Source organism: Mesoplodon bidens (genome assembly GCF_964165515.1).
Source record: "Mesoplodon bidens genome assembly, chromosome: 6".
Taxonomy (NCBI): domain Eukaryota; kingdom Metazoa; phylum Chordata; class Mammalia; order Artiodactyla; family Ziphiidae; genus Mesoplodon; species Mesoplodon bidens.
In genome coordinates this window covers 79,410,381-79,425,005 of record NC_138162.1, presented here as the reverse complement: position 1 = coordinate 79,425,005, position 14,625 = coordinate 79,410,381, and the positions used below count along the sequence as shown (strand labels likewise).

At 38.7% G+C, this 14,625-nt stretch overlaps 2 protein-coding genes across 9 annotated transcripts in view; both read right to left on the bottom strand.

The window, feature by feature from the left end:
• The window catches only part of MAMDC2 (MAM domain containing 2), a gene marked incomplete at its 5' end in the record, with an annotated part of 436,428 nt that overhangs the window by 262,797 nt on the left and 159,006 nt on the right, over window positions 1-14,625 (bottom strand). The gene's annotated exons all lie outside the window — the stretch shown is intronic.
• Window positions 337-4,342, bottom strand: LOC308619344 (RNA polymerase I-specific transcription initiation factor RRN3-like). Its single transcript, XM_081237985.1, is given in 2 exon segments — window positions 337-3,160; window positions 3,164-4,342. Coding segments are annotated over 2 exon segments (1,953 nt in total). The 5' UTR covers window positions 4,196-4,342; the 3' UTR covers window positions 337-2,239.

Here is a 14,625-nt window from a genome sequence, read left to right as displayed (position 1 = left end):
CCTACAGTTATTATACTTGTGAGATTTTTTTTCCAACAGAATATAAATATACAAATTCCAATGAGCATGAAGTGGCTTTTTTTATATTCTGGATGGCACCTAACCACCATGTTACTTCTTCTTTCTCATTAGTAGATGTGTTTTCTGATGGATGTAATGATGTGAGCCCACAGAGCACAAAACTCTGTTAAAGGTACCAGGGCTTTGTAAACTTTTTCAAAAGGCAACACAGGGCCTCTCACTAAAGTAGGAATAGTAACATACCAACAACAGTAAGAATGTTGGTGCTAGCATTTAAGTTGCTATTCAAGGGTATTATTACTATTAAAATCCTACTCTCACTCTGCTTTCCTTTTTTTTTTTTTTAACCACGTCATTGTTTTATTTTCACAGTATTTTTTTTTCTCAAACTCCTTTGAAATTTTACTTATTTGTCTAAATACTTCTACATTAAAACTACTTCTCAACTCACAAAGACCCCACTTACTGTTAATTTCTACGGACACATTTTCAATTACTCATTTTATCCACTATACAAAAATCCCACCTTTTTGTCAGCAGTTAAAAAAACAGAGAACCTAAAGGCTCTCAAACGACTTTCCACCAAGTCACCAATACCCAAAACTTTTTAAAACAATAAAAATTTCTATTTTCCAAAAACATTTACAGACTGAAATTCAAACTCTACATTGCCATCAATGTAAATATATGAGAGCATATAAAGCCCTAGGAAAGAGAAAGTATTTCATTACAAAATATTTGTGATCAAGAAAATATCACTTGTCTTTAAATAAAGAATAGGAAAGTGGCAGAAAAATAAATATATTTAAAGGTGTCCATTTTCACAAATAACAAGTACACAAATAAGGAATGAAGCTAAAATATGCAGGAGCTTCAAAATGACTAGCAGCGCTTGCACAAATTTATTATACAGCGAGGTTGTTTAGACTCCTCTCTCTCAGTGTTTAGTTATAAAAATACAAAAAGAGCCTCACCAGAGGAGGATTTCACTGAGCTGGAATCCATGGTATGAACAGCCAGTAGACAGGGACTGTAGCTGTAACCCTGACCTACTGTTGCTAACAAAACCATTCCACCAAATAACCTAAAATCCCCTCTCTTCCCCTACTTTTGGACAAAGAAATTCTCAATGATCAATATTACATTCCACTACAAGTAGTTCCAGTTCTGACAGCGCTTCTGGGAGCGTCAGGGTAAAACACTGCGAGCTGTGTTCTATAAAAGTCCAACCCCACTTCAGTCAATGTGAATTACATTTATCTGGAACTCCTTTTTTCTTTTAAACCTATTTTTACACTCACAAATGTATGATGTGTCTGATTCTGTTTCTCTAAATCCTCTCTCGTCCCTCTAGGCTTTTATTAGTTTCTGAAGTCCCTGGAGATCTCCTTCAGTGCCAGCTCCAACTTGCAGCATCCAGGACCAGCCCTGGCCCCCTCCCCACACTTTGCTGCTATCTTCTCTGCACCCCACTGAAAACCCGCAACACAAATACAGTTACAGCAGAGGGGAAACAGCATATCCAAAAGAAACTCATTCTGAAGACTTCAAAGAGTGTCCTTGAGGATTTTTCAGTGAAAAGATATCATATCAACAATGTCCTGTTAAGTATGGCTCTGACAAAAACCTCGTTAAAAATGCAATCTGTTAAAATAGGCTGTTGCTGATATTAGAAATTTCACAATAATTATGTCAAAAAGCTGTAACAAAAAAATGTATACATTAAACAAACGAGCCAAGCTTTCAACACTTATCATCAACTCCACCGTAAAATATTGCACATGATATTGTCCTTTCCTTTGTTTTTTTTTTTTTGTTTTTTTTTTTTGCAGTACGCAGGCCTCTCACTGCTGTGGCCTCTCCCGCTGCGGAGCACAGGCTCCGGACGTGCAGGCTCAGTGGCCATGGCTCACGGGCCCAGCCGCTCTGCGGCATGTGGGATCTTCCCGGACCAGGGCACGAACCTGTGTCCCCTGCATCGGCAGGTGACTCTCAACCACTGCGCCACCAGGGAAGCCCTGTCTTTTCCTTTGGTCTGTACAGGAGCAAAACAGAAAAAACAAAAACAAAACAAAAAACCCAACCATGTCTGTTCAGACATTAGAGTAAGTCTAACTTGAAAGTGAGATGCCTGAAGCACGTAATTGCTCTAGTTCAACGAGATGCTCAAACAGTATGAACCTTGGTACTGAAGGGCACGACGGGAGGAATGTCAGTCTCAATCACAAATCCTTGTGATCATGAGGGACTGGTCTGGCAGGTATAAGACAGGTGGGGAGCCCACACTGCTTGAAGGACTGCGGAAATGCGCATCAAAGGAGCTCGGTGTAATCCCAGCTTCACCTTTCAAAAAATCATCTTCTTCATCTTCCACCACCTCCTTTTTAATGGGTTTCTTAAACTCCTGAAGCTCTTCTGCACTCATGTCTTCCCATACCTGATAAAGAGGATCAATGAATTTCTTTGACTTCTTCAGTACACAAGGATCGAAGGGGAAGAAAGTGTCAAGTGGGTTCGTGCAGGTTTGCACTGAGTCCCCCCCAGCAGTGTTTCTTATAACTGGCAGCATCTGGCGGTTGTTCCTCTCAATGAGGGTGTAGCAGAAAACAAGCTGGTATTTGTTTGTGATTGCAGCAAAAAAGTTAACTACCGAGGGCAGGCAAATCTTCAGAGGATTTAGCTGACTCATCACTATCCGGTCAAAATTTAGACTTTGAAGGTACCTCAAACCTTCCTTCAGGTTTCCACTTAAAAGCTGCCTGTGTCTAAAAACAAAAGTGTAGAACACAGCTTGGCAGGCTGAATAAAATGGTCCGTGGAGAGCAACGTCACAAAATGCCTTTGTTCCTGAATCCTGGTTATTAAGGTATACGTGCAGCCACTTAACCAAAAGATCGAGGCATGATTTTACAGTAATAAGATGAACAAATTTAGCTCTTGCCAAAAAGCTTCCAATATAATTTGCAGCAGCTTGCCTGATGATAGCAGGATTATTTGGACCCTGCAATTTTTTCCACAGATGTTCCAAAAATGCTTCTGCAAATCCCAATTTAAAGCTACAGAGGTAAAACATGAAAAACTGCACATGGCAAGAGGCATGGGTGGGCAACAGGAGTTTGTCAAAGATGGTTATGAGATCTCAATATAAATCCTTTGTTTTGTTGTTATCAATCTTACCATCTACATAGCAGACATCCTTAATGCAGGACAAAAGTAAAGACAGCAGGATGTCCAGGCGTTCAGCTACAGGATGGACCATCTGATCAAGCATTCCCGGATCGGCCTTTGTTTCATGGTCAGTTTCTTCATCTTCGTCCATATTAAAGAGCCCTTCTGTGGCATCTGTTCCACTACTAGTCTGAGTTGCTGTTTCCTCAGCATCTTCAATATCCTGCCGGGATGCATTCACGTCCAACTTGAGCAGCTTTTCAATAACGAGCTCCAGAATTTCATGTCTCAAGGTTGGAAAATACACACTAATCCTTAGTAAGTTATGAACATAACATTCCAACGTTCTCTCCGATTTTCGAACAAACGGAAATTTTTCCACCAGTATCGGCATAAGAAACCATGGTGTTGATGGGACATATCTTGCTATTATTTTTAAGGCTCTGTGACATGTGTCAAAATTTGCAGGAAGATTATCATCTTCGTCATCAGAATCCGAAACATCTATGTCACCTTCCTTAGTGACCACTCGGGGAGGTACAAAATGAGAAGCAATCATGCTGAGACATGGTCTAAGGAAGACAGTCTGTGCTGATACAAGATTACCGAGGAAAGCTAAATACTCCTCCACCACTGTCTGACTTCTATTTAACCACTGCAACCTCAACAGAATATTAATAAGCTGCTCAAAGTCTTTTGTCAAGTACATGATGGAGGAACGGAATTCCAGCAGCCAGTTAATAATCTGGTCATCCTTTATCTCTGGATCTGACAGCTGGTTCTTCAACAACTCAAAGTCATTTGTTTCCCCCTTTCTGTACTTCAGCAACACTTCTGCCACAGTTCCACCAAACCGAACAGCTTTTCTTGGGGGAGAATTGAAGAAATCATTTTCTAATGCAAGCATATCTGAAAGCCCGGTCCTCGACGCGCCCAGCGTCTTGACTGCAGCTGCCGAAGCGGCGGCATCTCCGGGCAACCGCGTGTGAAGCAACGGTGCCGCCATCTGACCAGACACACGCGACGACTACCCTGCTTTCCTTTAATAATATTGATGCCCTTATTTTATTTTATGAGAGGGGGTTTCCGCTGGATTTTTCCATAAATTATCCCCTAGGCTTTTAACTTTTCAAAAATTATTTTGAACTTCTGAGTGGTGAGTTTTGCTCTCATGGCTCCTCAGTAACGACTAATGAGACTTCAAAGATGTGTATCTCTCATTCTATTCATTTGGAACCACATGACCCCTTCACTGTTTAATAAAATGCACTTGAAACTATTACTTGATATTAATGCATTTTAAATGCCAGAAAGATGGTAGGCACACATAAGAAGAATAACTAAAGCAATAATTCAGTGTCACTGTTATACCAACATCCATAAAGGTCTAGAGTCATATGTTTATAATTTCAACTGAGTCCTAATTGATTATGACTATTGAGTTTGAAGGGAGTCCAGGTAAAGGGGAAAACTTGAGCTAGGATTTGGAAACAGGAATATGCAAGGTACACTTGAGGAACAGAAAACTGTCCAGTTTGGCTAAGTCATACAGTAGATAATAAAGCAGAGCAAGAGATAAGGCTGAAAGAAGACACTCACAATATAAATCAAGGGTTGAAAACCAGACTGAGGTATCTGTACATGATTCTGAGGGCAATAAGGGCATGTTGAATATTTTTAAGCATGGACCTTACTTGATTCAAGCCAGGCTTTAGGAAGATTAACAGAGCAGTGGCTTGCAGAACAGAACAGAGGAGTCAGGGGAGGGCAGGGAAATGGAGTCAGGATTAGAATCAGGGGCCCCATTAGAGCCATTACAACATTTCCACTTCGATGGTCCCAGGCATCTCAAACCTAAGATTGCCAAGACAGAACTCTTCATTTTTTTCCTACCATATATACTCCTCCCTTAATCTGCCCCATCTCAACAAATGGTACCACCATCGATCTAGTCCCTCCAATCAGAAACTAGACATCACATTGGACTTCTCCCCTACTCCTACCCCAACATTTGATCCATCAGGAAGTCTTGACAGCACTACCCCAAAAGGACACCCTTTATGCAACCACTTCTCTCCATTTTCCCTGCCCAAATTCGAGTCTGGGTTTCTACACCATAAACCTTCACCTGGACAGCTGCAACAATCTCCTGAGTGGTGTCCCTTTGATCACATTCTGCAAATGGCATCCCAGAGAGTTCTGTACAATGTGTAAATCAGATCATATCACCTTCCAGTTTACAACCCTCCAATGGTTGTCTGTTGCATTAAGAATAAAATCCAAACTTATCTTAGCCTAAAAGGCCCTATATATTCTGCCCTCTACTTAACCCTCAGATTTCATTTCTCTCTTCCTCTTATTTATGATGCTTTAACCTTCTCCCAGTCACTTGAACCTATCAGGCTTATTCCCACCTCGGGGTCCTTTTTAGTCTCTGGGAACCAGTAGTGTAACTAAAAACAAAAGCCAGTGGAGTAGCAACTAGGACTCATTCTTTCACTGTGAATTTTTACAGAGCTGGGATGAGATCTCACTCATTAAATCTATTCATAGCTTTTCAACAGCCACATGTAAAGATTTTTGGTTTGTAATTGCAGCAGCTATTGTAGAAATTGATGGTAATAAAGAGGGTCTTCTTGTGGAGAGCCCCCATATAGAAGACTCTGCTAGCTTGTTTCCTTCCCTTGACTCTCTGGAGTGACATTTGGTTGACACAAACCAAAATATCAAAGGTGGTAGTGGGAAAGGAAGGGAGGGCTGAGATTTCTTCTGCAAAAACCTGCTCTGAGGCCGCATGGACCACTCCAACTCCAACACTGTTCCCTCCATCATGTCAATTTCTCTCTAGAACTCTTGGTTCATTCAAATACACAAAGCTTCTACTACTTCATGTTACTGTAAAAGAACATATTCCCTTTAACATGTAAACATTTCCTCCCTTTTCCTACTATGTATCTTCTCCCAATCATACCCCCCAAACAAAACCATCCTTAATATTTTAAAATATATATATCCAAAACATTTTCTATGTATATATGCATCACTGATTTTTAAAAGTTATCTCAAAATTCTGTGGCTGAAAAAAATCTTTTTTTCTTTCAGCACAGGGATTCTATAGTTTGGGACTTTAGATAGGGAATAATAAGGATGACTTGTCCCACTTCACAATGTTTTGGGTTCAGCTGATTATTCAGGAAGACTCTCTCACTTTATGCTGGAGACTGAAACCAACTGAAGGTTTGATCACACACATTCTGGAGCCTCAGATGACTCGAAAATTAGGACTGTTGGGACATCAGCTCGGTGCTTTGTGACCACCTGGAGGGGTGGGATGGGGAGGGTGGGAGGGAGGGAGATGCAAGAGGGAAGGGATATGGGAATAGATGGATATGTATAACTGATTCACTTTGTTATAAAGAAGAAACTAATAAAAAAAAAGAAAAAGAAAATTAGGACTGTTGACTGGACTGCTCTATTTCCTGAGAGAAACCTCGGCTAACACAATAGGAACAAAGGTGGGGACTGTACCCAGGCAGAAGGAAAAGTACCCACATACCAAGTTTCCCTGGTGAGAGGGAACACAATGCATTAGAGGTAATGAGAGAAAGCCAGTGAGACTAGACACATACACACACAGAACAAGAGCGAGAAAGAAGTCCTAGGTGAGGGGCTAGACCCCACATGCCCTCATATCCCAGTTTTAAATTTGTGTTTTACCTTAAGAGCAATGAGGACCCAGTTAAAGTCTTAAGCAAAAGGGTGAGGCATTGGGGGTTAGGACTCCAACATATCTTTTTAGGGGGGACACAATTCAACTCATAACACATGCTAACAGCATTCCACTGTTGCCAGACCCCTGATGCTCCACCATGGTGCTCCACCATTTCTTGTAGGTTAGCTTGGGCTTTTCCACACCACTATAAATGGTCCCTTCATTAAAGTCTCTTCGGTGAAACCCTTCAAGTGTGCCAGTGTTGCTCTGGGACCCTGACTCACAAATCCATTTTGAGAGCTATTTAATAAATAAAATGGGATGGACTTGGTGATGGGCTGCATGGGTAGGGAGTGGAAATAAGAGAATGGGAAATATCAGGTATAATTCCCAAGTTTCTGTCTTGCTGTTTATTGATGGGTGTGGTACCTTTCACTGAGATCAGGCCCACTGCACAGGAGATAATGACATATGTTATGACATATGAAGAATGCATAACCCACAAAAAGAAAACTTGAATGTCTGTGCATGACAGAGTTTATATGCTCTGAACATATAAAGTCAGTCAACTTGGATTCAAATTCTGGCCCTGCCACCTTATTATTTGAGCCACCTAGGACCTTATTATGTCCATTTTTAATGGTAAAATAAACATCACAATATCTGTGTCATAGTGTTGCTGTGAGGATTAATGAGAAGAGCCATATAAAGCACTTAGCAAAGTGCTTGACATTTAGTAAGGGCAATAAATGCTAGTATTAGCCAGTATTAATCTTACACACTTAATTTCCATCTGGGGAAAGTATCACCAAAAATAAAGGTTTTGAAATGATCCACCTGAACGTTGGATTTAGGAAATAGGAAATAATTCCTATTTTCCACTGCAAATTTAAAACTATTTTAAATGTACTGCAGGACTGGAAAAAAAAAGTTGCTAGCAGGCTTGTACTTCTAAAGCTTTCTCTTTTCTATTTCATTTTGAACTCAGTATGCCTATTTAAAACAGTTACTAACCTTGATGCTGGATATCCATTGGAGATTTAGATAAATTTCAAAGCAATGTAGATATTCTAGGATGTCAAGGGGGCTTTGGAAAATTATGTAGTCTGATGTCTAATTCTTGGATGAGGAAATTAAGACCTGAGAGGTTAAATGACTCACCTGAGGCCACACAACTAGAGGCAGAGTTGGGACTAAAATCCAGGGCTTGTGACTCATAAACTGGCCCTTTCATCTCTAACATGGCAACCTCCAGCAAAACAGTCCAGAAAGAAGGCACCCATCTACAAGCCGGGAAGAGAGCTATCACTGAAAACAGAACCCTGTCAGTCCTTGATCTTGGAATTCCCAGCCTCCAAAACTGTGAGAAAATAAATTTCTATTGTTTAAAAAAAAAAAAGTCCAGAAAAATGTTTATTGCACAAATTTTAAATTTATATGATGAACCCAACACTACTCTAAAAAAGTATATATAGGTTAAAATGAAGAACGAGGAACCAAAGTAGGAGTTCAAAAACATACTGGAGGGCTTCCCTGGGCTTCCCTGGGCTTCCCTGGTGGCGCAGTGGTTGAGAGTCCGCCTGCCGATGCGTGGGGTACAGGAAGATCCCACATGCTGCGGAGCGGCCCTGGGCCTGTGAGCCATGGACACTAAGCCTGCGCGTCTGGAGCCTGTGCTTCGCAACGGGAGAGGCCACAACAGTGAGAGGCCCGCGTACCGCAAAAAAAAGAAAAAAAAAATACTAGATTTTGATAAATTGACTCTAACAACTTCTTTTGAAAAATAGGTGAATGATGATTTAACTGGCATTTAAAAATTTTTTAATGTATGTTCTTAGCGAGGTGTCTGACTACTTTTACATACAGGAATAGACTTTTCTCATACTCCTGAACTATAAATTGTCATTTTTTGAGTTTTATTTTGTAGATTTGGTGATTTTTTTTCCTCTGCAGCAATGAATTAATGCTGTGTTCAAAAGTATTCATCCTAAAGAGATTCTATTTTAAAGAATTCTGACTCAATAAACCAATAAAATGGTTATATACCTTTTAATAATCAACCTGGTTTTCAAAGATTGAGTTAAAAACATCTGAACATTACAACTGAGTCAATCATGTTGTGATATTTGTGTGTAATTATGTGGAACCAATGAAATCAGTTTTCCTGCTTAGATATAATTAAAGCCAGAGATATTTATTTCTCCAAATCATTTTTCTAGTGAAAAAAAAAGAGGAGCTATAAGAAAATGAAAAATTTCATGGCAAAATTGGAGAAAAAATTAAAATACACTTTCCGATGTTGGGAGAAAAGGGTGTAATTTTTTGTATTTAAAAAGAGTATGTTGCCCTGAGAAAACCATAATTCAAAAAGAGTCATGTACCATAATGTTCACTGTAGCTCTATTTACAATAGCCAGGACATGGAAGCAACCTAAGTGTCCATCGACAGATGAATGGATAAAGAAGATGTGGCACATATATACAATGGAATATTACTCAGCCATAAAAAAATGAAATTGAGTTATCTGTAGTGAGGTGTATGGACCTAGAGTCTGTCATACAGAGTGAAGTAAGTCAGAAAGAGAAAAATAAATACCGTATGCTAACACATATATATGGAATCTAAAAAAAAGAAAGAAAATGGTCATGAAGAACCTAGGGGCAGGACGGGAATAAAGACGCAGACCTACTAGAGAATGGACTTGAGGACACAGGGAGGGGGAAGAATAAGCTGGGACAAAGTGAGAGAGTGGCATGGACATATATACACTACCAAATGTAAAACTGATAGCTAGTAGGAAGCAGCCACATAGCACAGGGAGATCAGCTCAGTGCTTTGTGCCCACCTAGAGGGGTGGGATAAGGGGTGGGAGGGAGACGCAAGAGGGAGAGGATATGGGGATATATGTATATGTATAGCTGATTCACTTTGTTATAAAGCAGAAACTAACACACCACTGTAAAGCAATTATACTCCAATAAAGATGTTTAAAAAATTAATTAATAAATAAATAAAAAGAGTATGTTGGGTAGACATAATAGTTAAGAAAAAAGCCAACCTAACTGAACTGGATTATGTTAAAAGAATTCTATTATCTCAAAGACTTGGTATCCATAGCAACTGAGACATCTCTATACTTACTTTTTCTATCCATAACAAGGGAAATAAATAGCCAAAGAGCTTGCTATTTCCTGATGTCATTATATCATAGCTAATAAATCAGTATTTGACTGAGACATTTTAACAAACCCTACTGTTGTTTTACTTTAAAAACAGGACCCCCCCTAAAAAAAAGAGAAGAAATAAGAAAATGTAACCAAAACACAAGAATGAAAAATCAGCTCACAAGGGAGAGTTGCAACAGCACATCTAAAGAGGGAAGGATTTACTCTCTGAAATTGGCCCCATGCTGGCTGATGTCCAAGGCAGAGAAGCATATTCTGGGCTCCTGTCAAGCTACGGGTCACCTGGTCCTCCGACCATGCAGACTCGCTTGGTTTGAAAGGGAGTCCAGACCCAGGCAGGCCAACCTCAGACAGACCAAAGATATTTTAAACAGAATGTCCAACCACTGACAGAGGTGTGCCTTTTGCATATATAATTGATTGTTGTTACAGAATAACTTTTTTCATTAATTAAACATTTGCTGTATATTTATATGTACCAGTCACTGTGTAAGGTGCTAAGGATGTTAGATGTGAACAAGGCAGTCCCAGCTGACAAGAGGTTCACATCTCGCGTGGAACCTAGATATATCAAATTTTCTACTAAGAGCAGAAGAGACTCATTAACATCCATCTATGATGGGCACATCATTATATAATATCCTTAGTACCCAAGACAGTTTTTTGCAAACAACTGACACAAAATAAATGTTGACTGAATATAAGAACTCGAGGGTATGATCAGGATGAAGCTAACAAACAACATTGAAGTTATCTGTAAGAGGGAGGTCTTCAAAACACAAAACCTCAAGTTTTAGTTAATGAAAGGAATGCAGTTTAAAAATTGTTATAAATAAAGTTAAATAAAATTAAAGTTTTCAGAAATTCATGATAAAGCTGGGATTTGAATCTGTGCAGCCTGGCTCCAGAGATTTCTTTTTTTTTTTTTGGCCACGCAGCATGTGGGATCTTCCCCAACCAGGGATGGAACCTGTGCCCCCTGCAGTGGAAGCTCGAAGTCCTAACCACTGGACCGCCAGGGAAGTCCCTCCAGAGATTTCTGCGCTTAACCACTGTACTATGCCACCTTTTAGAGCAAAGCAGAACAGAAAAGGAGGACAGATGTTCAATTCTTTCTATAGCTGCAGTAATTAAAAAATAAAATAAAATAAAATCAGTCCAAAAGTGCAAACTGCAAACCTTTAGGAGCCAAACATACAGTTTGAATTACATCTATTCATTCATTCATTTACTCAACAAATATTCATTGTGCCTCCCTGAGCCAGGCATTCTTCTCAGCACTGTGGTTTTCATGTATAAACACTTTAAACCATTGCTCTCATGGTCTCTTTTCTCCATAGGATTGGCTACCTTCAAACACACCTATGATTTACTTATTTATTAAGCTTATTTTCTCCTCTTAACAGAATGTACATTCCATGAGGACATAAAATTTTGTGTTTTGCTCCCTGAGAAAATTGTCCTTAGAACAGTGCTTGGAACACTGTAATAAACATTTGTTGAATGAATGAATCATGGAGTTTACTTTTTAGTGGGAGATAACGTAGGTTTTTAGAATGAAAAAATACTTAGGAATATGTGCCGGATAAAATCATAAATTTCCTGTGCCTCATTTCTCCAAAATACAGCAGAGATAACTCTTAATTACTATTGGATTTGGAAGGACATTGTAAGTTTTAAGCTGGATGTGCGAACACTTTGGAAGCCAGGGAAGACTGTGGTCCCTAACATACAAGAAAGCTTTATAGTCTCTGTTCCTAAATGCCTTCTATTTTAAAGTATTAGGGAGATAAATCTGAATGTGTATTTATTATTTTCAGTGTTAATCTGGCATATCAATAAATGATACAGGTGATGCAATGACCAGGCATCTTGACCTCACAGATGCTCAAAACCCCACACTGGCCAACATCCGCACTATTTTACGTATTTTATCCTTATATTTGTCTTTCTTCTTTCAGCAACCGTTTATCTTTTAAACATTTTGGGGAATTCCCTGGTGGTCCAGTGGTTAGGACTCCACCCTTCCAATGCAGGGGGCATAGGTTAGATCCCTGGTTGGGGAAGTAAGATTCCGCAAGCCCTGCAGCACGGCCAAATAAACAAACAAAATTCCCTCCCCAGCCTTAAGCAAACATTAATCTACTTTTTGTCTCCATAGATTTCCCTGTTCTGGATTTTACTTCTGAGTAGGAGCATAAATATGTGGTCTTTTGTGACTGGCTCCTTTCACTTAGGATGTTATCAAGGTTCATTCAAGTTACAGCATGTTTCAGTGTTTTATTTTTACTTTTTGGCCATATAATATTTCATTGTATGGATATACCACCTTTTGTTTATCCATTCATCTGTTCATGGATATTTGGCTTGCTCCCACCTTTGCGCTATTATGAATAATGTTGCTATACACATTTATAGGCAAGTTTTTGTGTGAACGTATGTTTTCTTTTCTCTTGGATATATACCTAGGAGTAGAATTGCTGGGGCATGTGGTAACTATGTTTAATCATTTGAGGAACTGTTTCCAAAGCAGCCACATTTTACATTCCCACTGGCAGTGTATGAGGGTTCCAATTTCTCCACATCTTCAGCAACACTTGTTATTATCGGACTTTTTAATTCTAGCCATCTTAGTTAGTGTAGTGGTATCTCACTGTGGTTTTGATTTGCATGTCCCTAATGACTAATAATGTCAATCATCTTTTCATGACTTGTATATCCTTCTTGGAGAAATGTCTATTCAGACCATTTACCCATTTTCTAGTTGGCTCATTTGACTTTTTCTTATTGAGTCATAAGAATTCTCTATATATTCTCGGTACAAGTTCATTATCAGATGTGTGATTTGCAAATATTTTCTCCTATTCTGTAGCTTGTCTTTTTATTTTCTTGATTGTCTCCTGTGAAGTACAAAATTTTTAATTTTGACGAAATTCAATTTCTGTTTTTTCTATTGTTGCTCCTGGTTTTGCTGTCATATATAAGAATCCTTTGTCAAATTCAAGGTCATGAAGATTTACCCTATATTTTATTCCAAAAGTTTCACAGTTTTAGCTCTTACACTTAGACCTTGGGTCCATTTTGAGCTGACTGTTACATATGGTGTGAAGTAAGGTTCCAACTTCATTCCTTTGTATGTGGTTATCCTTGTCCTAGCACCATTTGTTGAAAAGACTATTCTTTCCCCATTGAGTGATCATTGGCACCTGTGTTATAAATCAGTTAACCATAGAGGTATTTATTTATTTCTGGACTCTCAATTCTACTCCTCTGATCTGTGGTAGCCCTCCTTAAAGGGGGTACATTTGTTCCAAGACCCCCAGTGGATACCTGAAACTGTGGATAGTACCAAATCGTCTATATATTGTTTTTTCCTATACATAATACCTATGGTAAAGTTTAATTTATAAATTAGGCACAGTAAGAGATTAACAACAATAATAATAAAATAGAACAAGAGAATATTACAATATACTATAACAAATTTATGTGAATGTGGTCTCTCAGAATATTTGATTGTACAAACTTAATGCCCTTTTCATCTTAACTAAGTACGTATCATGCACTATGGCCATAACTTTTGTAGTTTGAGGTACAACAGCAAAACTAGCATGAATTTCTTTTTTCTTCCTCACAATTTCATGGACAGAAGATTTGTTTTTACTGTAGATCTTAGCAACTTCAGCATACAATTTCTTTTCTTTCCTTATTGAGAACTTTCACCTTTCCACTTAAGGGAAGCATATCTTTGGCATATCCAAACAGCCAGCATCACTACTCTTGCTCTTTGAGGCCATTATTAAGTAAAGTAAGGGTTACCTGAATATAAGCACTGTGATACCACAACAGTCAATCTGATAACCAAGGCAGTTACTAAGTGACTAACAGGTGGGATAAACTGGACAAGGGGATGGTTCACATCCCAGGTGGGATGGAATGAAATATTGTGAGATTTGATCATGCTACTCAGAATGGTTCACAATTTTAAACTTATGAATTGTTTACTTATGGAATTTTCCATTTAATATTTTCAGACTATGGTTGACTGCAGGTAACGAAAACTATAGAAAGTGAAAATAGGGATAAGTCTGTATATGTCTATTATTGTGCCAGTACCATGCTGTCTTCATTACCATTGTTTTGTAGTAAACTTTGAGGTCAGGAAGTATGAGTCCTCTTATTTATTCTTTGTTTGCAGGATTTTTTGGCTATTTTTGGCCCCTTCAGTTCCATATGAATTTTAACATAAGTTAATTTCCACAGTTGGCAATTTCTACAAAGAAATCAGCTCAGATTCAGGTAGAAATTGTGTTGAATCTGCAGATCAACTTGGGGAGTATTGCCAACTTAACAGTGTAATTTTTCCAATCCATAGACCTGGGAAGGTTTTCCATTTACTTAGATTTTAATTTCTTTCAAAACTGTTTTGTAGTTTTCAGAGTATAATGCCGAACTTCTTTTGTTAAATTCGTTACTAATATTTCATTTGTTTTGACGCTACCATAAATGGAGTTTTCTTAAATTCGTGTTTGGTTTAC